General features: G+C 38.7%; 1 protein-coding gene across 3 annotated transcripts; it reads left to right on the top strand.

Annotated features, from left to right (window-relative positions):
• LOC308408397 (uncharacterized protein) lies at positions 1-26,409 on the top strand. 3 transcript variants are annotated; one of them, XM_080900604.1, is made up of 18 exons: positions 1-248; positions 4,120-4,297; positions 5,081-5,277; positions 6,820-6,923; positions 7,238-7,302; positions 8,561-8,816; positions 12,268-12,458; positions 13,573-13,698; positions 13,802-13,930; positions 15,592-15,714; positions 16,603-16,738; positions 17,181-18,595; positions 19,656-20,516; positions 21,026-21,363; positions 21,501-21,600; positions 22,065-22,572; positions 22,849-22,977; positions 23,708-26,409. In XM_080900604.1, exons 2-17 carry the CDS (start codon positions 4,136-4,138, stop codon positions 22,962-22,964), a joined length of 4,827 nt encoding a protein of 1,608 aa, XP_080756730.1. In that variant the 5' UTR covers positions 1-248; positions 4,120-4,135; the 3' UTR covers positions 22,965-22,977; positions 23,708-26,409. The 3 variants fall into 3 exon arrangements, with proteins under 3 accessions (XP_080756730.1, XP_080756731.1, XP_080756729.1); XM_080900605.1 differs by having other exon boundaries at positions 8,558-8,816; positions 22,404-22,572; XM_080900603.1 differs by having other exon boundaries at positions 8,558-8,816.
• Positions 26,410-26,825: the final 416 nt, after the last annotated feature.

The raw sequence follows: 26,825 nt of genomic DNA, 5'->3' as shown, positions 1-26,825 counted from the left end.
CCCGCTCCGCCTCGTGCCACAACGACTCCGGCTTGTCAGCTGCACGAGACGTGCGGCATCTCGTCTCAACCTATGAAAACTGTCAGTCAACGCTAACGTCTAGCTCCTCTCGCTTTAAACTTAAACGTATCTTGGCCGAATAGTGAAGAGCCGGAGCCTGGTTCTAACAGCGGGAACAGAGCCCTGTCACGCCTGCGTGTGTGCGCCTCCCCGGCGGCTGGCGCCCTTTGTAACTGAAGTAGTGAATGGTAAGTAGCTTTACTGCGTGGCTAGCTGGTAGCATCATCGCTACAGTTGTGTGTCATTCAGCGCTCAACAAACACTAATAGGCGGTAGAAAAGTTAGTTTCGGCTGGTCTTACTGCGGCTGTTACTCACTCTCTACCTCCGTGGCTGTTAAAGTGAGATTTAGTTTGAAGTTGTCATTTCTCTCGTTGAGTTTTGAACCTCGTGATCAGGCCAGGGTCCAGCTTCTGGCTCCCTGCCACCACCACCACCTCCTCCTCCTCCTCCTCATTATTATCATTATTGTGCTACATCTGCACATGTCCACCTCATTAAGAGACTGCCTGAGACGACGTGCGTTTGTCCCTAATTAGAAATTAATGGTTATATTTCCAAAGTGTGTGTGGATAACATTCATCTTTGAGATTTTTGTTTTATCCTACCTTTATGGGGCTGTTTTGTTTTTGTAATCGTGTATTTTATTTGAGGTATTCTGTTGTAGGTTGTGTTTACGATGAGATCTACGTTATTCCAAAAGCTTGACGTTTTTAGTTGCTATAACGTTGAATTCCAAACGCCTACTTATAAACTTAAATAAGTATGGTGTGACTCGGTGAAATAAAACAGAATACAACAAACGAAATATTCCCGTTATATACAGATTAAAGTCAGATAAGTATAAACAGAAGAAAAATAAAACAGAAATAAAATTGCTTTCTAAATGTAGTGCAAAGATAACAAATATCAGATGACATTATAATGGATCAGTACGACCGAATGTAGTATTCATATTTTATCTGCTGTAATGTACTAATTGTATATCTCATCTCTTTTTTGTGTACTGACATTCAATACTTTATTTATTAAGGTGTCTTGAGCAATAGCATAAAATGATCACATTCTTTAACATCACATGTTTGATCATGGTCTTTTAATCTTTTAATCCCCTGATGTTTGTTTTTTAAAGAGTTGCTTTCTTTTGTCATGCCATTACTTTTTGTATAAGGCCTTCTGTTTTCTCTGCCTGTTTTAAAGTGGAAAGAAAAAAATAATTTGTTGTATTAATTATTAGTTTGAAGTTGGTGCCTGTTTTCTAACTTGTGGTAGATGAAATATTGAATGGCTTTCTCCATCTTGAAAGAAGAGGAAATAGATATGAGCAGGGGAAAGACAACATATGATGTTTTACTATCATGTGAAAAAGAAAGTATAGTGGTACATAGAGCAGGGCGATATGACCAAAAATATTTATCACGATATACATTTGAAAATTTGTGATAACGATATAACTGACACTAGACAAAATACTTTACAACTCCACAACTTTATTAGTGAAAAAAAATAAATCTATGTATTTTCACTTAAACAAGCAGCTGTTTTTTTTATGTGCATGAAAGTTATATAAAAATTTAACAGTGCAAATGCAAATTCCTTACTGAAAGTTTAACCAAAAGGCATTTCCAGTGGAAATTGGCCGACATATCCTCAGCATAACCATGTATAATATCCACAAAACTTAAAAAGAGGTTATACACACACAATACGGTAACATTATGTTGAAGCTCAGTACGTATCACTTCGCCAGGCTCCTGACTACGATAGCCGTAATGCTCCGACAATCCATCAAGCGGTGCGGGTTCGTAGCTTAGCAAAGTCGTACTAAAACATTTGACAGATTTTCGAGCGCCGTGTACATAAAATCGTTTCGAGGTCAGTAAACACAACCAGAATTCATACATGAGGCCCATTGGATTATAAGGGGCACTGTCGATTTTCAGAAAAATCAAAGGATTGATTTTAAGTGTGCCGTATTTTCCAAAAAACACGATAATAACGACAGCCCACTAGCATGCTCTACCAAAAATAGTGCTTTGTTGTGTATCTGACGGACGAAAGCCAAACCAGTTCCGCACTGAAGTTGCAGCATTTTTACAAACCAATTCTGGTTCATCCGTTTCATTCAACGATTTGCTTTTTCCGACATGTGCGTATGAAAACAAAGGCACTGCGCATGCGCGTTTTACCCATATTCTAACGCGATATTTCATCTTGCTATTGTTGCCCAAAATTATACCGGTATTACCGTGAACGGTATGATATGGCCCAGCCCTAGTGGTACATAAAGTCCTATGACAATTTTGTCACAGGACTGTATGTGCCTGAGACCACTTGTCCACTATTGACTCTTTCTTGACTTTAGGTTGTCTGTGGAACAAAAACACTAAAAAGTTCTGTAATTTCACCCTGACAGTCATGTGCTGTATTGTGAAACGAGCACTGCATGAAAAACCAGATTTTCAACCTCAAGATCACCTGCAGATCTAACCCAATCCTGGCAGTTAACAACTGGTCATGGTCTTTGATTAGAACCTGTAATTAGTAATATGAACGATGTTGAACTATCAAACAGAAAAGTTGCCTAACCCTCCCAGGTCGAGGCTTCTCAAACTCTACTTTTCTTTTATGTTATATTTTTATCGATTAGAAATGTTAATTTACTTTTATGGGGACACTTACACTCTGAGTAATTTAAAATATTAACTATAGCTTAATAGTGATTAATCAGATGAATCCTTACTTAAAGTAATTGATAGTTGCTGCCTTTAACACTACTCAGCTTGTGCACCAGTATACTGTTTTTAGTAATGCTCAGATTGGCGTGTCATCCTAATGAAACTGAAAAGACACTTAAGTCCCCTGTACAAAAGTGTTATTGTCCAGTCTTTGTAGTCACTCTGGGTGTTATGTGACTGGCTCCTCTCAGTCATAGTCGGGTATTTCTGCCAGGAAGCAGGTAATTAGTGACGTGACACGTATGCTATGACAGAAACTATGTGAGTTTGGTGTTGACAGCCTTGAGGCTGTAATGAAAGTCCAAACTGAGCTTTTAATAAACCTCTGTGAGTTTGTTTCAGGCCATTTCAGTCAGGCTTTTCTTCATTCCAATGCTCTCATCTTTAATTCTGCTTATCCGTGTCCAGGTGATGTTGTTGTTTTTTGTCTGTATTAACAAAGTGCTTGCAAATGCAATGTTTTGAACAAGAGCCTTTAAAACAGCCATCAGATGTGGCATTGTCTGAGGAAGAACCTTGACGTAAACCTGAAATTTGAGAGAGATTATATTTACTTTCAGCTTTCAGTGATGCATGAGCGTAGCAAGAAGGCTGTGTTGGGAAACACTGAGTCACAGCTGCCCAACAGTGACAACCAGTTTCTTCCTGAGGGTTCAAAGCCTTAGCAACATTCAACACAGGACGGAGTCAAAGGCAGACATGATTGAAGCTTGTTTAGATATACATGCTATCAATTGAATCCTCTGTACCAACACATGCATACGCACTTAACCTTCAAGTTACTACATTTATTTTAGCAGCAGAGTTGATTTAGGTATGACTCGTAATAAATTATACTGTAGTACTATTTGCATTTGATTTACCTACATTGTTTTGTTTATATATGAAAGATTGAAACTTAATCATGCATGGATTTCACAACCTTCCTTTATTCTTGCCACACTAATAGGCCAGTTCATGTTAAATAAAAAATATAAAAAATTGTAGAAGTAGATTGACAAATTAGTGGTAGGAAGCATTTTTATGACTAATTATAACACAGGCCACATATAAGTATATGACTGGGATTATAAATGGCCTATACTTCCTCTTTGTTCTGGTAAATCCCATGTCTTTAGAAGCTGTCTTATTCTGGATCAGCCAACTATGAATAGGAAAGGTTAGGTAGTACCATGCCTTGTGAAGCCATGCACAGTCTGTCACCCCGAGTGCTTAGAAACCAAGTGACCTTTCAGTTTAAAAAGGAAATGTTTTCTTCTGAGGGAATAAAATAAAAATGAACTTTGATTCAAGCTCTTGATATAATTTTCCCACCCTTTCAGGCCCAGGCAGAAAGAAATGAGCTGGGCTGAGGAGGACTGGACAGTAGGGCTGTCTGGACGGGTCCTGCAAAAGGTGAAGGAGCTGCAAATCCATCATGAACGGCTGTCCAGGGAAAACAAGCAGAAACAGCTGCAGCTGGACAACATCCATACAAGCCTTGAGAAGCAAACTGTGAAAGTATGAACACTTATACTGTTCCTCACACAATTTACATGACAAATAACTGAAACACAAGTATTAGTAACTTTGTGATTTGGTACTGTTGACTTTCCAAGTTTAGTTAAGGCTGTAAGAAATCATCTAACTTTGTCATGCTTCTGAACTGGACTGGATTTTTGGAGTCAGCCAGCAGGTTCAACCCAAGAACCTTGCTGCTGTGAGACAGTAGTACTAACTACTGCACCACCTAGTACCTATTATGGTTGATGTAATGCTGCCTTTTCCAAAAACAATATGCTAAATCTAGATTAACATTAGGAAATCTTCTTATTGGAAGCTCAATTTGGAAGTTATCTAAAATTTAACAAGTAGTATCTCTGTGATCAGTGAGAGCTCAGTCTCTCACTGACTGCTGACCATGGATCCACTGGCACTGGCTTAGGAAGCTGCTCCTGCCACCTGCTGTGGCATTGAGCGCTTAGGCAGACCACAGAAAAATTACATAATCTGTAGGAAATTAGTATTTTTTTATGAGTGCTTCTTTAAATGCACACTTTTTCATCGGAATTACACAAAAGAATAAAATCATGCATTAGCTTTTCAAGAAATTTTATGTAGAGAAAAAGTTGACCTACATGTTGCTCTTCAAGGAAATGCAGTTCCTGTAATTTTAATCTTCTCTAAATAACATTGTGCAAATATTGTCATGAAGGGTGAGTCATCTGTAGCAGGATTTCCTTAAATAATCATTAAATATATACTTCTCCCTCTCTCTCCTTTTTCCTCCTTTTTTCTGCCAAGTATGAGGAGGTACGTGTGGAGCTGCAGTCGGTGCAGCGAGAGCTCCAAAACGTTCGGGATGAGGCCACAACAGCGGTGACGAGCAGGGACCGTCTTACGCAGGAGCTTCAGACTAAGCAGGCCCAAGTTTGCTCTTTGGAGGGCCAGCTAGATGCTGCTCGTACCCTCAACAACAAACTCACCCAGGAAATCAAAAGGTCAGCATGAGCTAAAAACCACAGAGGCAAGAAGCTTCTCTCAATTTTAAATTCATCTGGTTTTGGTATTATGTATTGTTTTCACTGAATGTTTGAAATATAGTGACGTTTGGTATTCTTAGGATAACTTAGTTTGAATTAAACTTGATAGTTAAATACAATCTGTCTTAAGGGGGCGGGGGGGTAAAAAGGGGGGATTTGGAAGGTAAAACTAAAACTGATTGTTGGAACTACATGCAGCACATGCAGCACTAGAAATCAGACAATAGACATTACATTTTGATAGTATAGGAAGCTGTCTTAAATGGAGATGTCCCAGTCAGCTTTTTGGATGTTGATTGGGTACAGTCCCTATATTATTCAATCTGATACTTGCATTACATCTGATACTTGATATGTTTTCTTCTGCTCTGTTCCAGTAATTTGCACACAAGTGGCTTTATTTATTTATTAATTAATTGGCGTATTGTACACTAACTGTTTATGGTTACCATACCACTTTGTTTATAATTCACTTTTGAAAAACAACAACAGGTCTGACCAAAGTGCTGTACAATAGAACTAAACATAAAAGATGAACAGAGGCCAGAGGGTAAAAAAAAAAAAAACCTGACACGAATAAGACCTGTAGAAGTTAAACAATAAAGGACTACATAAAAAGCAACTTAAAAACACAGTAAGCATATCACACTGGGTCAAAGGCCAGGGAATAAAAGTATGTAAACAAGATTTTAAAATGACAAGTTAAGGAGCCTGCTTGGCATGCGGTGGCATATTGTTCCACAGTCTTGGAGCTGCAACTGTGAAAGCTCTATCCCCTCTGATTTTTCATTATATTACCAGGTTATTGTATAAAACAGAAAAGTACTATTGATTACCATATACATGTAAATAAAAACAGAATGCAATGATTTGCAAATCTCATAAGCCCATTTTTATTGACAGTAGAACATAGAAAATGTCATATTTTTCAACTTTAACATTTTACTATTTAGCTTATATTAGCTTATATTGAATTTGATTATCAAAAAGGTTAAGAAGGGTGGTTCTAAATAGCAACAGCTGGAGGAACATTTTGAACTAATTAGGTGAATTGACAGTTTCTCGGAAGTAAAAATGAGCAGAGGTTCACCAGTCAGTAAAAAAACTGCTTATATGTTCCTCAACCTAAAATTCTGAAGGCTCTCTCATCATCTACAGTACATGATGAGTTATGTTAATATTTTTTTTAAATGATTGTTGGATGGCACATATTGCTATGAATTGTGGGAGGGCATACTTTTCTTTCATAAGTGATAGCTTAGTGTAACCTTGACTAAAAGAGTTAAACCACATTTTGAAGGAACAGCTTTTCTCAGTTTGTAGAGAATTCAGCCAGCTGTTATCATTGTTTTTGCATATACTACTGGATCTCGTCCTTCAGCTAGGATGTTTACTAAGCAAATCTGACTTTTTGACCTCAGCCCTCATTTCCTGTAAGAAATATCTCCATTTCTCTTCCCACTCTAAACTCTTTCACTCTGTGTCTTCTTTCTGTGGCAGGCTGGAAGCCGAGCTAGAGAAGCTGCAGAACAGCATCAGGTCACCAGATACCTCTCTGTTTTCTACTCCCTGCTGGAATACAGGCTTGCCCTGGGAACACAATGGTACAGTTTTCTAAACTGTAAAATTATTAATTGGTTTAATCTCTATGGCAGTTTATTTCTAATATTTTATTAAAACTCTTTACAGTTAAGAGAATTAAATAGTTAAACCACCAGAGTCCCAAATGAGCAGTGGATATAAATAAACCCCCTTGAGCTACATTGCTTTCCCAGCCCTCTACTCTCTAAGGACAGTTTGTTTGTCTTTCCTCTCGTCACTAAACCACTTGGTAATTTACAGCTGTTGTTCCTGTTCAGTTTTTGTGATCGGTTGTAGGTACTAAGTTCAGTCCATATGCTTTGTTTTTGCCCTGTAGGGAGCCGACAGGAAGAGAAACAGGGGCACAGAGATGAAGGGCAGAGCCGGGCTCCTCACATCCGAGTAAGTCTGAACATGTTCTCACACTGAGCTATGTGTAAGCTAATCCAAGACTGCTGTGGCTTGTAGCTGAAAGCTGATGTTCTCTACTTGGAGGATTTAACTGTCTTATTAGCAAAGCAAAACATCCCTCCTTATTTGATTAGTTTTCCTTTTAGTCTTAAGTAATTAAGTCTTTCCAAATAAGTGGCCCAGATGGCTGTAACTGTTTCTTAAATGTGAACTACTGCAGCACATGGTGCTTTTAAAAAAACAAACAGATGAAACAACATTGTACTTTATTTCTCTATTTTTAAACATGACAATGTAGTTAAGAGTTTTTATAGTAGGTTAAAGAGCATCAGTGTCTGTTATCAGGGTGTTATTGTATTTTTCAAATTTCATTCTGGCCTTGTGATAAGGACAGGAAGAATTCGTATTTTAAAGTTGTTCTGTCCTTATAATGGAGTTTTTTTCTGGTTAAATTTAGATGTTAAAAACAACACCTTGGCTCACAGCTCTTTGTTTAACAGCAAGGTTCTTTCTTCTAGTAGTCAGCTGAAAGGATAAGATTGGCAGTGTTATCAAAAATTTTAAAGGATGACCAAATCTAACTTTATATACACATTTTTAACTGAAGACCAAAAACTTTAAAAGGTGAGAAATTTATAAGTTTATTCCTAAAAAAAATTAGACCAGTATTTTTTTAAGAAGTATGACTTTATTTATGGGTTTAATACAAATTACGTTGTCCCAGGTTCATCAATAATAATATGTACTTCAGTGCACCTTCTGTGGAATGTTTTTTTTTTTTAACTTTGTACAGAGGAATATGCTGTTACAGGCTTTCACTACTCAGACAAGCTACTAAGTTATTGCTGGTTTGAGTGTTTCAGTAAAATTATGCCCTGCTTCACCTGCTTGTATTATTTCCCAACGTTCATCATAGTGTGCTGCTGCATTTGTTTGTACAGGTCTGGCAGGCAAAAGAAAAGTTTTAGGAAAATGTAACAGCAAGTCTGTGCTCTTACATCTGAACATTGACTTTTCTTTTACGATCTCTCATCCTGAAGCAGCATTTGAAATATACTAAAGGTGCTGTGCACGCTGAAGCAATTTCTCTTGAGTTATGAATAAAACAGCAGTTAGTAATTCTTAGTTGCATTAGTCTGATTGTAAAACCTTGAGTCCTTGAGCCTTGTTTTTGTCGAGCCTCTTCCTGCTCATGCTGCTCCTCTTTCTTTTTTGTCTTTGATTAAACCCTCTCTCATCCTTTCAGCAGCGGCTTCAGTTCTCTGAGATACCCACACCTTCATTGCCACAACAACAACACAAGAGCACACGCCACAGCCACTCACCCGTCCAATCGGACACCTTCTCCACTCCCTTGGGTGTGTTTCCATGGGAACGGGATGACACAAAACCTGCAGCAAGGAGGCGACCTCCGCCCTCTCCCTCTTTGATGCCGTCCTCTGATGTCACAAATCATCTGTCAGAGCAGGGGGGTTATGGGAAGGACCGCAGGACAGAGACAGACAGTGAGTGGGGATGGAATTACTCTGTGTTATCCATTTGCAAATTACAAATATATACGCACGCAACTCAGGCCAGCAGCATTTATCCTAAAACAAGATTAAAAACCTAGCTGGATTACCATAACAACAGGAGCCAGTATGGATATGCTATTATCTACTTAACTCAGTACCCCTGCTGTGAAACCACCCTCTGATTTCAAAGTTTAGATTTTCATTTGGATGTTCTGCAGTCTTCAGCAACAAAGCACACACAGCAACTTAATAAGGAGCAGATTTGACTTTTTGTTCTTCTTCTTTTTTTAAATATTACCCAGGCTTTTTTACATTAGCAAAATTAAAATCTAAAACTACAATCAGAGGTTGCTTTGGTAATCACAATTTTTCCTTTCCCAATAAAGGCAAAACTTGGTTACCTTGTTTTAGAGAAACCTATGCATTGTCCTGTTATGTCTATAAATTCAATTTAAAAAATGTCTTTTATGCTTCAGTGAATGAAGACTCAGTTAACATAACTGTTTAGTTATGAGATTTTTTTATGGTTCTAAAACCTATTTGGAGAGTGCTAAAAATGTATGTATTTATATAATCCCCTCTACGATAACAGTGGTTACCAACTGTCTTTGTTAATCTAGGCTTGGTTCCTTAGGCTTCGTTCGTGCTTGCATAAAAGGGGTCAGTTGACTCTTTAATTTTTTTTTCTTTTTTCCTTTCTTTCTTTCTTTCTTTCTTTCTTTCTTTTTTTTTTTTTTTTTTTTTTTTTTTTTTTTTTTTACAGCTGAACATTAGAGCTCTTAAATTTAAACCCTGGTCTGATATCGTTCCATGATGAGCGATGCATAGAAATCACTTCAATTTCTGATTCAATCAAAGAAATGTAAATTGACTGCAGCAAATCGGGATCCATGTAGGTAACATCTAGATTGCACTACTAGACTGCATGGTTTTCTTTGGTGGTAACACTAAAGCAAGCCTCAACAGGTTGCCTGCTTTCAGCTGAGAATATATATCACAGTTAGAGCAAATTGCCAGTGACTCTTGTGTCCAGTTTTAATCTAAAGTCTTTCCAGTCTCAACTGCGTGCAACAGTTGAAACTAGTAATGGGTAGAAACTCTATGTGATACATAAAAGGTTCGTGTTTTGTATTTTATTTGTTAAACTGTGTCACCCTTATAAAATATATTTAAAGTAAAATAAAATCATCTTAACCTACCGTACATTAAGGCATGTTATGTTGATATAGCCACAGTGATGTCACACTGTTTAAATCACTCAAACTGAATATTTTCACTTTTCCTATCTTGGATGCGAACTCTTACTCTTACGTTATTGATAAGTGGTCAGTCAATGTGCAAACTGGATAATACTAATAATACTAGTACATGCCCATGCAGCAATATTGTTTGGTCTGTTTGTTTTTACAAACTTATATACTTAGTCACAATAAGTCAAGTAAAAGAAATAGGGGTGTTGGTTCTTGCTTGTAAATAACTAAATTGAAGATAAAAAAAATTCTGAGTAGGAAAAATTCCTCGTGTGTGTGCGCGCGTGCGCGCCAGGGTGTTCCTGTGCTGCTCTACTTTATTAATGTAATTTTAGCCTGTTGTTTTGAGGTTTCTCGACAACATCATGACCTGATCTTATCCATGATCCTATATAGATAAGATTCTTCAGAGGCCTGAAATGTACCTGTCTGTCAAGTTTGGTTGCTCCACTCCTATCTTGTAGGAGGAGTTCATGGATTTTATGTCTAATAGTAAGATGATCTGAAACAAGTTACTGAGCCTGTAAAGTCGTCAGGAAAGTTTTTACTGAGGTCACCCAAAGGAGTCACCCTCCTGCTGGACATTTGAAAAAATGCAGCTTTAAGGCACCACTGCATTTGCTTCATTTTTCACTGATGTGCATGCTGCATGCATTATTTGATTTTATCTATGATTATCCAGAAAGTGTTAGCACTGTGATCTTTTCATACTTTGTTAGTTTGTTATTTTGTTATCAAAACTCCTTTCTAATAGCCAGTCTACCATAATTATACCATTATTCTCTCTTTATAGTACAACCTCTGGTGCTGACATTGCTAACCAACCTTGTGTCTATAGACAGGCTATTCCAGGGCCTGGGTTTATTACAGCAAACACTTAAAGCGAATGGTCAGTTTATACTGAAGGGTTTAATTCTAAGCCAAATAAAGATTTAAATAAAGGACAGATGTACAGCAAACTGAGGTCAGATGAACTCTTATTGTTTAATTTACATAATAACAACAATAGATAAAATTGCTGGCAGGTGCCATAATTAACACTGTGAGGTCTCTCTGTTTGAAATGTGTTGCCCACTTCACTCAAAATATTATTATAAGCTTTGTCCAAATGACGAAATTCTGTCAGTTTTGGTTTACCTCAGAGTGACAGCAACATCAGTAAAAGTGAACAGTGTTGTCACCATGAATCTCATGCACATGTGTAACCTCAGCTGCACTCGTTACATAAGCGGTTGTGTAGAAATGAATGGCCAGAGATTCCTCTGCCTGCTCCCAGGCCGGCTTCATGATGTAGAGTGACTCTTACTGCAGTTTGTAGTTGTGATGTAACACTGTCGCTCTCACCGGGTGTTTTTGTGTTTGTTCAGGGGAGGAAGGAGACAGGTCAATATGAAACAATAAAAGCTGCTGGGACACTGGCATGAGGGGTGGGGGTGGGGTTATAATGTTTACTTTAGGTGTGCCTTTTTGCAGCCATGTTTCTCCTGATAACAGAACATACAGTTTAGGATTTATTCTGGCTACTGGGTAGGATTTATACTTGGGGTTGTATGTAGCAAAAAAACATTGTTCCTTTTTAGATTAGCAATGGAAAAAAAATGTGATTATATTTATGTCTTTGGTAGGTAAATGTATGCCTGGAGAGATTGTAAAATGGGACAGTTAAAATATTGACAATGCATCACAAGCACACAATTGATTTTTATCCTTATTATCAGTCTCCTCCCCAGGCTGGATCTAAGTGCATCATATAGAGTTATAACTTTGATTCATTGCATCAGTGTGTATAGATTGTGACCCTAAGTGTTGTTGACTGTCAGCCATCAGGTTTTTTTTGTTTTGTTTTGTTTTATCAGAAATCAAGATATTCTTAATGGTCATGGAAATGGATTTGTTTGTTTTTGCAATTATTCATTCACCTGTATTCTCTTGCTCACTCTCCACTCACTCAGCCACCATTCTGCCATTCTATGATCCCAGCTCACTGATTGTGAGCACTATTTTTTAATTAAAGGTGCTCTTTAAATTCGGAAAAAAAGTATAAATATTAGTTAACAAATGCTTATAAATTTTCTCCTATCTCTATGAGACTAACGCAGAATTTAATAAACATTCTCTGGTAACAGGATGATAAGTGGACGAAAATGGATGGTTGAAATTATTAACCATACTTCTTTCTGTCCATCTGTCAGTGTCGCCTCAAAGTCAAAGCCGTATGTCTTCTCTGGAAGAGGAGTTGCTGGTGAAGGACAGGACGTTGAAGTCCATACAGAACGAAATGACGCAAACCAAGAAGGAGCTTGCCACCAAGGAGCTCAGCCTGCAGAAAGTCTCCAATGAGCTTAGCCTGGCACAGACACGTATGGCCCAGGACAGTGAACGGGTAAACACATGCACATATACTGCTGCTACAGGTAGTGGTGCTTCTAGTACTACTGCTGAAAACAAACATCTCATTTCAGTGATAATGTTCCATATTTTCCTGATGCTCTGGTGTTTTTTTTGACATGGCAGAGGTGTTGATCTTATTTAACAAAACATTTGTCTTCCCTGAAATATTAACATGCTCTTTGAAAAAAACTGGAAAAATGGTGGTCCTTTTTCCTGTTGTGCTGTAAAGCAGCCTAAAACCATCTGGTACGAATAAGTTGTGAGGTTGTGCTTCCCCGATTTAATTAATACCATCTCAGTGTGAGGTCGTTCTGAATCACAGTTGAAAGACTGAAATAAACTAAGCAAGTCAACCAAAGAAAAAAAATGTAACAGATGTGTTAAAAGATATAAATGCAATCCTGGAAGTCACTCATAATTATGTTTTACAAAATGTAAACACAAACATTTGGCCATTTTAAACAGTTTAGTTACTGTGTGACTGCAGTATCTTTCACAAGCACACACATTTAAAACCCACGAAGTTATCTTACTGCTACAGTGTTGTGATTTGGGAGGAGTTCTTTTGTAGGCTTTGTTTTCACGAGGAAAAACCTCAGTAATTTTTCCATTAACAGTGCTAAATGATTAGAGCTGTTCTCACAAATGAATAATAACAGTAATAATGTTTATTTGTATAGCTAAACCAGCATTATGAAGTGTTTTATGCCCTCCATCTATTCATCCATCCAGCTTTTTTAGTGCTTCTCAATTTCAAGGTAGTGGGTGGCTTGAGCCTATCCTAGCTATCATTGGGCAAGACCCGTGTCTAACAGAGGGCCCAGAGAGAGACATACAGCAATTTATGCTCATATTCACACATGGAGTGTATGTGTTAAAACTGCCTATAAGTTGGAACTTTGGTTTGCATCAGGACAAAATTCTCAGAGATTTAATCATCTCAAGTCATAAGCAAATTAAATGCAAAAGATTTGGTTTGGTGATAAGAAGTCAAACACATCAGTTTTCACTGACATTGAACAGTATGTACCTGATGTTAAGTAATATCAGATGTATCATATAGAGAAAAACTCGGGTAAACAGCTGCATATGTTTTCCCATGACAGGCGTCGGGAGCTGAGCAAAGACTGAAGCAACTACAAGAGGAGCTTAAGTGTCAGAGGCAAAATGCAGAAAGCAGCAGACTGCAACACCAACAGCGTACCAAAGAGCTGGAGAAACAACATCAGAGGGTGAGATGAACATCAAAGCAAGGGAAAATCATTTTTCATTTGATTTCCTTTTTTCCATAGATTGATGGATTCTTTTGGGGGGGTTTTTTTGGTGTGTTTCTAGGATTTGACAGAGCTTCAGAAGGAGAGGCAGTGTCTGGAGAAGCAGCATCAACAGGAAGTGAATAAGCTCAACCAGGAGCTTCAACAAGCTAGAATGCTCCACAATGCCCTGCAGGCACAGGCTGACAAGGTACATGCGCACACATGTACAAGTATACGCTCAAAATATTACACATTAACCAGACCAACAAGTCCTCTAACATGCATACAAATGCATTTATCAAGATAAAGTTGCTATCAGCACTGGAAACCAAGGACCAAAAAGATATGACATACTGTTTTTGTTTATGCTATTATTTATAATTATACTATTATACATTCATTACCTTTCCTGTTTTTAGTATTTCCTTTCTCTGTCCTTCTCCCATCTTACCTTTTGCTTGTCCTGGGACTGTTTTTATTATATGGACCCAAGGTCAATGAATTTATCGCACTTTTTCTCCCACACTTTCTGCGTGCCTGTGATGTTTTCTCTCTCTCTCTCTCTTTTTCACTGTCTTCGACTCTGTGTTTCTGATTTCTCTCCCCTCCACCTGCTCTCCTCTCCGCTTCGTCCTCCTCTCCTCTCGGTTTCTCCCCCAGTGGAAAGGTTGAGCAGAGAAGGTAATGACAGTGTGACCGCTCAGTTTTTCTTTGTTTATGGAAGCTTGAACCACTTGGAACTTGTGTGTGAGAAATGGAGTGCTCAGCAAAAGAAGGCGTGAAACAGTGGCTGTGGGATGACGGTGAAAGATTTGTATGAAGCGTTTTAAGGCATGTTGCATGAATGCAGAGTGCAAATTTTGTTTGTGGTTAAAAACCTTTTTTAAAAATTATACTTTGGAAGTCTTTAACATAAAGGAATGATGTGGCACTAATTTTTTTTTATTAGATTAAAAAAAATCTCTAAGAAAATAAATTTAGTCCATAACCTTCTGTGTATATATAAATACAGTCTTAACAATAGCTATTCAGTTTTACTAGTGTCCTTTAAACGTTATTGTAAGCTCTTTGTGAACCACACAGGTGTTATCTTGTATCTGATAAAGCTATACTGTGTAAATTAACAATAGAAGCACAGTTTCACATACAAGGTCAGCAACATTCAGCTGCAGGTAATGAGCACTTTATACAGGCCTTTGTGGAATTTGCGTCGTACTATTTGTTTTTTGTTTTTTGTGCATGCATGAAGTTTCAGTTATGAGAATCCAATACCTGATTAATGTGTTTTATAGTTTCTCTTTAATTCTTTTTACATATATTGAAATTCACTAAGTGAGCTGATAAAATCAGTATCAGATATTTTCAGATTTGATTGGTTGTTAAACTACATGTGACATTTCATTGACTGAGAATTACTGGGTCACTCAATATTGTAACAAAACCAAGTGACTAATTAGTGACCAATACAAAAAAGTTTGTCTTTAAAGAGCTACACTGAAGTTAAAAATAATTAATTAGCAAATAATTTACTCAGTACATTACAATATTGCTACATATATACAGTTATATGAGTATAACGTGTAGAATTTTTAGATGAGAACTGGTGGGAAGCTAATCTACTTGAGTCTTTGCTGATAACCCTGAGAGAGGCAGAGGATATGTTAGACACATCGATATCTGTCCTGCTTCCTGTTCCCTTCACTGGCTATGATTCCTGCACCTGAAACAAGGCAAACAAGTCATTCCCTTTTTTTCAGTTCTCCTATTGTTTTTGCTTTTTCTTCCCCCTACTTTAATTTCTTTTTTTAAATACCTTCTCTGTTGTGTTGTTTGGATTCATTCTCACTATTTCGCTATTCCCTCTGTCAGCTTTCTCTACAGAAGCAGGCGCTGGAGAAAGAGTTGGAGACTCTGAAAGAGAAACTGAAATGGACGGAGGGACAGCTGAAGGAGAGCCAGAAGAAAGAAGCACAGACACAAGCCAAACTGACGGTAACACATAGTGATCATCAACTGATACATGCAGACGTTGTTAGGAGTCAGGGCCTGCATTAATTATTCATTAGATGAGCAATGGGTAATGACCATCTTATGTGCCATATGTTAGTCAATAAGTGTGGATCCAGCTCCATCATTATGTTTTATTAAAGATATCGGATTAGCGTTATCCTCACTGTTATTTAGTTGTGTCTTGTAATACTTCTAATACTACACACATCAACACTGACACAAATACAAGAAAACAGCCTTTGAATGGCTGTCTGTTGTAGTGCCCACTAGTGCCCACTGACTTACCTTGGCCAACAGGCCCTGGAATGAACTTTACATGATTAAAAGTCTTAGTAAAGCCTTTCTGATGCGCAAGGACATTTGCTATTGTTGTGCAGGTTCCAAATTAACATTTACTATTGTATTGCACCCCGCTAAGCTGAGAGTGCAGAAGATGTAAAACGCCCACATTTTTAGAATTTGTAGCAGTTCTTTACATGTTCATAAGCTTGCAACATAGTTCGTACTAATACTGCCTTCATCTGTAGCTTGTTTGTGGTTTCTAGCTGTTGAGACACTGTGTTTGGGTTGCTCTTAATCCATTTATATTACACACAGCATGTCCTCATCTGGCAGTCTTCTTGCACAATTGATAACATTTATAGTCCAAATATCACAAGGTCGAAAATATAGACTGACATTAAAGATGTCATGGCAGACATATTTTGGAAATCAATCAAATTTTCTGACAGATATTTGAAAAAGAGGCCTTAAAAGTCCATCGTTGGTCATGAAGATTCCCTCCAGCTAAGCTGAACACTTAAAAATCAGTAAGTTTGATTTGACTGGATTCATCCCACCTCATTTGACTATTTTTGCTCTTTGCATTAGGAAGCTGTGCGTGAGGCAGAGGGCGTGGCTGTGACTCTGGAGCAGAGCAGGAAGCGAGAGCGAGCTCTGGAAGAGGAGGGGAGGAGACTTGCAGATGAGCGAGCTGACACCCTGTGTCTCCTGAAAGAACTACAGGGTGAGGCATAAACTGTGGGGATGAAGCCAAATCTGTTTATTAGTCATGGTAGATTGGAGTATCTTGTCTTTCCTCCCTCCACAAGAGTCAGGGTTTTGGAGTCTCACATGCTTAACATGAGCTTGTTGTACTGGTGTCCTTTAGTGGGCTTATTGTGATAATGCTGCCCTGTAGTAATTTATTATTTTGTGCAGCAAAAAAGGGAGATTGATTACTGAAGAGGGTGAATCCTAGATTGTGCATGACAGTTATATACTCAATGTCTTTCACGCATAAGTCTTATCCCAGTGCTGCTCCCTGCTGGTTAGTGATAGATGAATGTTATCCTTTTAAAAATACACTTAACTTTTCCACTACTGCACATGTTTATTAGAAAGAGAGCACATGTTTATTAAGTTTTTTTGTTTGTACATATTAAAAATGTTTTTCCTTTTAATTCTAGAGCAAAAGTCAGCACCTCCTCCACAATCTGTGCAGTTTTGCCCTGTTGGACAGAGTTTTTCATCTCAGTCTTCCTCATCTCATTATCCTCGACCGTCAGCCCAAACCAAGAGGCCTTCTTCAAACCGAGCTGAGCAGAGGAGGGAAGAAGAGGATGCACAGGAGAGAAGGACAGATATCAGAGCATCTTATCCTTCTGACAGAGAGCCAGGAGAAGGAATTGACTCGGAACACATCAGTGCCCTAATCTCCCCAGACTCCTCAGAGTGTTTAAAGAGAGCAGGAGACAAAGGGAAAATTAATGAAGAGGAGAACAAAGTTATAAATGAGGCAATAGAATGTGACGTCTCTCATACTCCCATCAACAACTCTAACGCTAAAGATCTTGATAGAATGATCAGTCTTGAGCACTCACCTAAGACACAAAATTTGACCCTTTCTGCAGAAAAGACACCTGCTCTCAAGTCTGAGCAGACCGTTCCCTCTGAAGACCTCAAAAAGGAGAATGCAATGCTCCGTTCAGAGCTTCAAGATGTACGAGAAGAACTGCAGAAACGACTAGAGGACCTGGAAGCCCAACGAAGAGCTGAGACAGAAGCCAGGACCCGCCTTAAACAGCTTAGCCGCAAACACACCAGCCAGGCTGCAGAGAAAGAGGAGAAAGAAAAAGAATGGAAGACACAACTGGAGACTGAAAGAGCTGAGACAGAGAGGCTGAGGAGGGCGATGACTGCTTTGGAGGCAGACATAGAGTGTGTAAAGGAGAGGGGAAGCGAGCAGGAGGAAGAGAAAAACAAAGAACAACAAGATAGGGAGAGTGAAATGGTAGAGCTTAATATTCAGCTTAAAAAACAGCTGGCGGAGGTGAAAGCTCAGCTGGCTTTAGAGCGAGAAGAAAAAAAGAGAGAGGAAGAGGAGAGAAGCCAAATAATAAACACAGATGCTAATGTAAAGGAACAGCTGAGCATGATGGTGGCAGAACTTAAAGCTCAAGTGGAAGAACTGAAGCAAAAAAGAAAACACACACAAGAAGAGAAGCACACAGATGCAAACACTCCCCTGACGTATTTGACTCTTCGTGATGACAAGCTCAACTCCAACATCAATAGCTGTGGCCACGCACTCCTGCCTTCACCAGAGCAGCACCTCCTTTTCTGCCAGTCCACCAACCAACACAACATGCTTGTTTCTCAGACAGCAGCAGGCATCATCCAAGAAAAGAGCAATGTGATAGATGCCGAGCACTCTCCTCTGTCAGATGATGTTCAGATGGGCCAAATAGCCTCAGACCCCCAGAAGGCTGAGCCTACAGCCTCTAATTTGGTGAAAGAGGTGGAGCGACTGAAGAATGAGAATTCAAAGGAGACAGAGCGTGCTAATCAGTGTCAGATTAAACTGGAGGCCCTGCAGAGCCAGGTAAATGATGCGGGATATAGAGATTAGTGCACTAAATTTCTCAAACCTAAGTATTTCTGTATTAAACAGTCACTCTCGAATGTTCTGCACTTCTGAACAGCTTAATTCATGTCTCATCACTGTACTTTCGTTTATCGCTAAATCTTGAATTCATACTCTGCTCAAAAAAATTATGGGACACTTTGAAAACATCAGTTGGCACACTGTAGGTCATTTTGTAGCACTCTAACAGTCCACATGCTCTTCCTCATTGCACAAAGGAGCAGATTCTGGTGCTGATGGGTTACAACCTTCTATGGCTCTGTCCAGCACTCCTAGCGTAACTGCACGTCTCCCTCTCTGCTACTTAACCGACCAAATTAATAGTCCTGAAGGTAAAAAAAAAAAAAAAAAAAAAAAAAAGAATAAAGTGTTCCTTTATTTTTTGAGCAGTGTATGAATCGTGTTATTGTAAAGCACAATATTAAAATTAGGATATCACTGATCTCACTGAAGTAAAAAAAAAAAAAAAAAAAATCAAACGTTACTTCCTTCTGTAAGTTATTTAAGAAATAAGATGGCCACTAAAGGTTACGAAAGAGTTAATTAAGATTTGCCAGTCAAAGACAAACAAAAAGCAGGCAGTAAAAAAGAAAAAGAAAATACAGAAAAGTATAGGAGTCAATAAAACAGTTGCAAACTGTTTAAATGCAACCCGAGCAGATAGATAAGAAGACTTCAGGTATCAGTTCAGTGCTAATCTGAGAAGGTAAACATCAGTTCTGATAGAAGCAAAGTAAACTCTGCATATCCAGTAAGGTGACCTGAGTCTCTGTGTGGCCCTGATTTACAAGTGGTCATAATGATTTAAATTTACAACAGCAAATTCACTGCATTTATACACATTTTTCCTCAAGGAAGTAAGATTGGTTAAGAAAAAGGCCTTTGGTTTGCTTTTTTAAAATGTGTTTTGTGCTGTGAGCTGTGACCAGTGAAGTGCAGACCCCAGTGGTATTTTTACTTTCTCTAGTCATCATTTCTTCTTCTTCTTTTTTTTTTTTCAACCTTCTCTTCTTGTCAGGTGACACGTCAGACGCAGCAGCTGACCATGGCCTTTGAGAAGCAGAGTCAGCACATTGCAGGCCTTCTAACTGAGCTACAAGAGAAGGAGAGCGCCCTCCAAAGCCAAAAACAGGAACTACTACAATGCAAGCAAGAGCTGGATGAACTAAAGAATGATAAAAAGGATGAGGTGAAGATGATGGTCAAAGAGGTGGAGGAACAGATACAAAGTGAAGAACAGGGAGATGAGAAGCCGGTGGAGAATTCAGAGCTCTCACTAAAACAGGAAATGGAGAGTAGAGTCACCTGTCTAATTGCAGAGTCACTGCCTGAGAGTGACTTGAAAGCACAGTGTGAGGCAAGTCAGCCAGAGACATGTGATACTCAAACGGCAACACCTGATAGCAGTGAAGAAGCTAATAAAACAGGGGACCAGCATCCTGAATCTATAGACTCGAACAAAACTCAGAGTAACCCTGACTCTGCTTGTGTGATGGTAGAGACTCAGTGCGGTCAAAGCGGTAAAGAAGCAGATATCCTTACTGAACTGCTCACTCTCAGACGGGAGAATCAGCTGTTGAAACAAAGAATTGAGGGCCTGACCATCTCTGACGCACAAAACCCGACATTACAGACTGACGCTGAAAATCAAGAGGATCCAACACAAAGCCAAAACACACCAAACGCTGCACTGTCCTGCTTGGCAGAAGACGGGACACTGAGTCTGCTGAATGACGTCATGACTGAGGGACTGGAGTCAAGTATGAATGAGGAAGAAGATGAAGGACAAGATTTAAAAAAGGAAGACCAAATAAACACAAGAACTGAAGAAGACCTGGAGGAAATGTCTGAGGTGCATGTAACTCAACTACAACAACAGGTAACGGCAGTGATTTTTCTCCTTCAGTTATGTGAAAAGATGAAAAGTGACAAAATTATAATAGGTTAGTTGTATAGGACTTAAAATTATACAGGTGGGCTAATGAGACGCTAGATGGTAGTCTTAACTAGTGGATATATTTGGGTAATGGCACGATTTTCATCATTTTGGCTCTGTACGCTGCCAGAGTAGATTTTATATAAAGCAGTTAAAATCCAGTTGAAGTAGAGTCTTTCTACTCAAGGGCTTAAACAAAAATATAATTTAGAAATTGCAAATATTTATAGATACCCTCCCCTATTTTTAGGGGCTTAAATTGTAATTGGACAAATTAATACAACTCTTTCGCAGTACTGAGTATCAAATGATTTACGACATTAAAATATTCAATAAGATCTGTATTGCTGAATATAGAATTACTTTTTTAATAATATTGTGGATTTTATTTGTTTTATATTTAAGTTTTATGTCCGATTGATTCAGTCTACTGTCATTCTCCTTCTGTCCAGGTGGAGGCACTGCAGATAAGGGTACGAGCTCTCTCTGAGGAGACCCAGCAGCAGGCAGAGGAGCTTGCTGTATGGAGACTGGCCTCCCAAAGAGCACCAACATTTGAGGAATGTGAAACCCATGAACTGACCTCTGCTGTGACACAGTCCCAGTCAAACCAGGAGCAAACAGATGAGATGACCCAGTGCTCGCCTCAAACTCTACCTGTTCAGGATTCGGTTCAGACACCCACACTGGATAGACAGAAGAGCCAGGAAACCATCACAGTCATCAGAGAAGACGAGTTACTCGTTTCCTGCTCCTCCAACAGACTTCAGGGCCGCATGTTGTTCTCCAGGTAACACACAACACTCTGTAATCACAGAGATAACTTGTAACTGATCACACCTCTGTGTCTGTGTGTGTTAAACGCATATATTAAGTATATTTGTACAGGTATCAGCTGGGATTAACTTTTGCTTGTTTTACCACAAGACTGCAGAACAGCAACCTTGAGGAACCAAAGAGCCTCCATCCCTTTAAAACTGCTGAAATTTTTCAAGAACACAGACAGGACACTGCCACGGCTGACCAGGTGATTTTTATAAATTGTCACTCACTTATGTACCAGACGGCTAATTGTCATTATGTAATTTAGTGTAAATTACAATGAAAAAAAAGAGTCCTTTAAATTAAATAATTCCAGATAATTGCTAGTGGGATCTAGGAAGTCTTTTAGCCAGTGCACATAAAGGCATTTCTGTAGAGAAGTAAGCCTACATATTTGGGGAAATTTATTTTTAATAATAAATGGGCCAGAACTGAGCTGCTCCTGTTGTAAATAGCAATTCTTATCATATTAGAGAAATTTAAAATAGATGTTTTGTTTACCTATAAAATAAAGCATTTGTACTTTTACACCTGAACTTAAAACACCTGTCTGCCCTCAGTACTGAATAAAATGCAATGGTTTTCAGTTTTATCCTAGGCATATGCGTTTATTTGTTTACCAGAGGAATTATTAATTCTTCAGTCACTTTGTTTTGTCTCTTGACTCAGGAATCTGAAAAAGAAAACCAGGAGATTAACTTCACACAATGGTCAGATAATTGTCCAAAAGTAAGAAGAGACAGTCAACTCATCCAAATGACATTGGAGAAAATGGCTCAACATCACTCAGGCGAAGTCTGTGAGCCAGATTCGACCAAAACAGAAGCCAAACTAAACACAACGACTAATTCCTCAGACAGCGTTGTCAAGATAGAAATGAAAAGTGTCAGCAGTCAGACAGAGGAGAGTTTGAATCCTCGTGGCATTTCAACAGTATGTGTTAACACTCAGACTGAGGAGGAGGAAGAACAAGGTTCAGTGGATTCCCCTCCTGTGTCTCCTGTCCAGTTATCTGCGGAGGCGGCGTCAGACAAAATCTTGTTTTCTGGTTCCTTCCCAATCCCGGCTGACCCGGCACGTCTGGCTGAAAGAATTCGCCGCAACAGGACGCAGCTGTCAGCTGCCTTTGACGACACAGAATACGAACCCTACGGCCTGCCGGAAGTCGTCATGAAAGGTAACTTTGTTGTTTGTGGGCCTGTAGAGTGAAATATGGAAAAGTAATTAAAGTTATTTTGGAGGGAGTTGCGTAAAACTTTTTTACCAATTAGTACAAAATTCTTCTCACAGCCGAGTCACCAGTTGATATTCATAAGTACATACAGTCTCTGAGTGTTTGATTCCCTGTGGATTACCTGTTTGTGTTCCTTGTCTCTGTGCTTTCTCGCTCTGATCTATTTTCTACTAACTCTTTTATTTAACCCTCCGTCTTTTTCCCCTCTCCATCCTTTAGGTTTTGCTGACATTCCCAGTGGTCCTGCATGTCCCTATATTGTGAGAAGAGGTTTGTTGGGCACCGCTGTAGTACCTGTCTCCCAGAAAGACGCAGAACAGGACGAGACGGATTAAAACACAGCAAGAGGTAAACTCCAGACACTATTAAAAAAAAAAAAAAAACATTTTCAAATAGATTTAACATCCCAAGATATTAACAAAAAATAAAATAAAAAATCAGGTAGTAAGAATATACCTCCAAGTCCTTGGATCAAGTAGATCCAGATCAACTCTAAAGGTTAATTGGTTCAAACTTCGGTCAACACCCATGTCTGGTCCATAATTGCATATTTTAGTCTCTCTCATTCACTTTATAGGGGGAAGATGAAAATCTGTCATGATAAGTTGGGCAAATGTGATGACTCCCTGTCTCCAGCAGAGGGATCTCACTTACTTTAAGGAAAAAGCTGTTAATACTTGTATTGTCACTACTTTTTGTTGTTTGTTTTGCTTTGTTTGTTTGTTTGTTTTTTTCAGGTTTGAAGCTAATTTGTTTTACTTAGTGCAAACACACAGGCACCAATAGTTTAGAATTTATGTGAAATACAGAAACCAGAAACAAATGTTGATGCTTATCTGGTTGCTTTTAATTTAACAAGATCACCATGTGAGTCATGCGTCTTTTTGGTGGTTTACACCTTTTTTTAAAATATGCTTCTTATTCTAAACAGGGAAAAAATCATCACAGCCTTTAATATTTATCATAACAAAGGAAAATCAGGAGATATTCCATATAACTTGGTTGAATCGGTTGAAAGGGATGTGAATTTGACCCAGGACTAAAGTACTGCCTTAAATGTTCTTGTTTTTGCATACAGGTTTTTTGCAGACCTGTTGGAAACACCTGACTCACCCTGGCTTTACCATGAACCTGAATAATGGACAACAGCCGCTGCACAACAGACTCAAAGCAATTAAAACATTGAAACAAACACAGGAGCAGTTTAAAAAGCTGCAATCAGCTGTGGACTTCTTTACGTGTGTGTGTGCAGGTAACTAGACCTGCACTGACAGAATAAACACCTCCCCTGTGGATCCAAAAATGTTTTAATGGCCTCTAGTTTATCCACAAATTACCACATGGAGACTTTGCTGTCCATCACAATGGTGTCACTTTACACCCACCTGTATATTTAGGTACTGAGGTGGTGGTTTAGTGATGCTTGTTGATGTTTCTTGAACCACTTTTCCAAAGGGATTGTTTAGTTTTTCGTAACTCAGAATTAAGTTATGGGCCTAGCCCGTTCTTACTTTGCATGAAACGGTGCCTAGTTGGTGTTTTTCTAAACAAGCACTTGTCAAGATAAGTTTGTTTTTCAAAAGGGTCAAGCCAAGGAAGGCCTGTTGTGGCAAATATGTTTGAATCTTTAAACCATTTCAGGTGGCTTATTTTTGGACACTTGAATGTGTTTTCGTAGAGGGGAGGTGTTAGGAAAAAAATGTGTGAAAACATAGTGTGAGTGTATGAATTATTAGCTGTGAATTTGCACCTTTGTGTCCCTATCTTGGTGTTTCTGTTTGTCTCTGTGTGGGGGGGATAGAGAGAGACTGGGATAAGCTTGTCTATGACTCAGTGTAACCTGGATTGGTTTCCGCTCCATGTATGGTGATACACACTGCATTCCCACTCTCCTCCCTCTCCCGCTCTGCTTCTGTGTCTTACACTAAAGCACTCTCAGTAGTTACACAAAACAAAATTCCCATAAACTAAACATGTGAAGCTTTTCTTTGTTAGAATTAGATGAACTAAGCTGGTGTCTTATAATGAATAGCTTTTAATTTATTTTCTTTTTTCTCTTGCACATTTGTAGATAACATGTAAATCGTTTTGTAGTTGAGTTGGGAGAAATGTCAAGTTTGTTATGTACCCTAAAACAGCAGATTTTCACCATTGTGTTTACAGGATTTGATCTGGTAAAGGATAGGTTCTTAATTCTACTTAAAGTTATACTCACAGGTCCTCACGTACATTGAAGGAGTTGCATGTTGTAGTTAAGTTTGGTAAGGTTGGTACCAAAGGTTGGTATGACCCTTGAACAGACTCTGACTCTGTGGAATATTTACTCTAGACACTTGCAGCCATATTTCCAGAACTAATTCATAAAATTTTCTTTGTGTTGCGATAGCTACTTGCGTGCCAGCTGGCTGTGTGGATGCCAGTCAGTCAGAACAGTTCCTGGAGAGTTTCTGTTTTCTCTCGGCTCTTCTGTTTACCCCCTTGACATTTGGCTTAACAGACAAAATGACACCAACACCCATGCTAACTTGCATATTAGTATATCTTACTTGGCTATGTCACTGTAAACAGTTCAGCCACAATAAGGTTCCCTTCTTGCCTTCAACAAAGCTCTCAGCACAGACGCTGGACCTCTGGGGTGTCCATGGTGTTTGGCACCAGGATGTTGACAGCAGATTATTTGAGTGGGGCTTCCATGGATCTCGATTTTTCTTGCATGTCCTGCGGCTTCTTAATTGGATTTAGATGTGGGAAATTTGGAAACTTTGCCATGCTCCTCGAGCTGTTAGAGAAGTTTTCTCAATGTAATAGGGATGGGCAACCATGTTAAGGGTGGTGTTAATGTGTCAAAGTAACACTCACGTGGCTGACAGGACCCAAAGTTTCCCTGGATAGCATTATAATCAGATAGTCAGGTTTATTCTTTTACCTTAGACCAACACTTTTTTTTCTGAAGATATATTCATACCCTTGACTCTCTGTTTGTATCAACTTTTAAGGAAGTTAGATAAAAGTGAATAATGCAACTTTGATAATAAATGATGATTGTGCCCTCCGTTATAAAATTTGTGGGTCAGAATGTTTGGGCCAAAAATGGACCAAAAATAAAGAAAATGCAGAATTATTATGTTGCAAGTACAGTACCTGCTGCAATCCACTAGAATGAATACATGAATTTTTACATTCTGGTGTGACCCACCACGTGGACATCCAAAGTTCATGTTTATAGGTTAGAAAATGTCCAGAGAAAGGTGAGCTTAAATCAAAAGGAAACAAAAGGAGGGAATTTCATTTACAAGTCCAGCTTCCAATTTTAATTTCAGCTTAGCCATTTATGAAATGCTTTGCTGTTAAGGACAGGAGGAAGTGGCCATTTATTTGGTTATATAGATAACAAGATATGAGTATAATTTTAAAGTAAACTATATTAAAAACAGTGAATCTCTCCTTTAACCCTGGCTGTGCTTTCCTCCAGTGATTTTTAGTTTGCGTCACATTTGTTTAAAATGGAGCGATTTTTGTTTTTATGTTTACATTTTATTTAATGGTAGAGTACTTTTTGTTTGTAAAGTTGTGACACACACACGCAAACACCTCACCTCACTCTCAGCCGCCTTCATAACTCTGGGATCTGTAGTCTTTTGGCGCCGAGGTCTGACCCTGAGTGGGGAAACTTAAATTGTATTTGTTGCCTTGTTTTGGACACTTTTATGTGAATGTATCTGTGTTGTGTTTGTGATTAGAATAAAAGGTTTGCTTTTATTAAACCGCTGTCTCTCTGAGCGCTATGTTGGGCTGTGTGCTTTGTATTTCAAGGTCTGTTTAGTTAGCTGTGTGAGAGAATATTTTTGTTTTTACTGCTTGCCTACAATTAAGTCTAAATGAGTGCCACGGTCCAATGAAGAGAGCCTCAAAGTGTTTTTTAAGTGGAATATCTTGGTTAAATCACATAAGTATTTCCGCAATTACCAAAGTCCTCTCCCTTTGCCTTTCAGTCACGAATGTGTTGTTGACAAGGTGCTGAAAGCATACAAGAAGCAGACTTGAATCAAACACTTGAACTGAAGAGTTATTCTTTTCCAACTTTAGAGCCTGTGTTGTTTAATGATGCAATTCTGCCCCTAGTGAATGAAAAACTGTGTCTGCAGTAACTGACTGTGAAGAAACAAGTGTCTCTTTGCTTCTTAAAAAGACGGAGA

The sequence above is a fragment of the Rhamphochromis sp. 'chilingali' genome, assembly GCF_963969265.1.
Source record: "Rhamphochromis sp. 'chilingali' genome assembly, chromosome: 13".
Classification (NCBI taxonomy): Eukaryota; Metazoa; Chordata; class Actinopteri; order Cichliformes; family Cichlidae; genus Rhamphochromis; species Rhamphochromis sp. 'chilingali'.
This window is presented reverse-complemented; position numbering and strand designations above follow the sequence as displayed.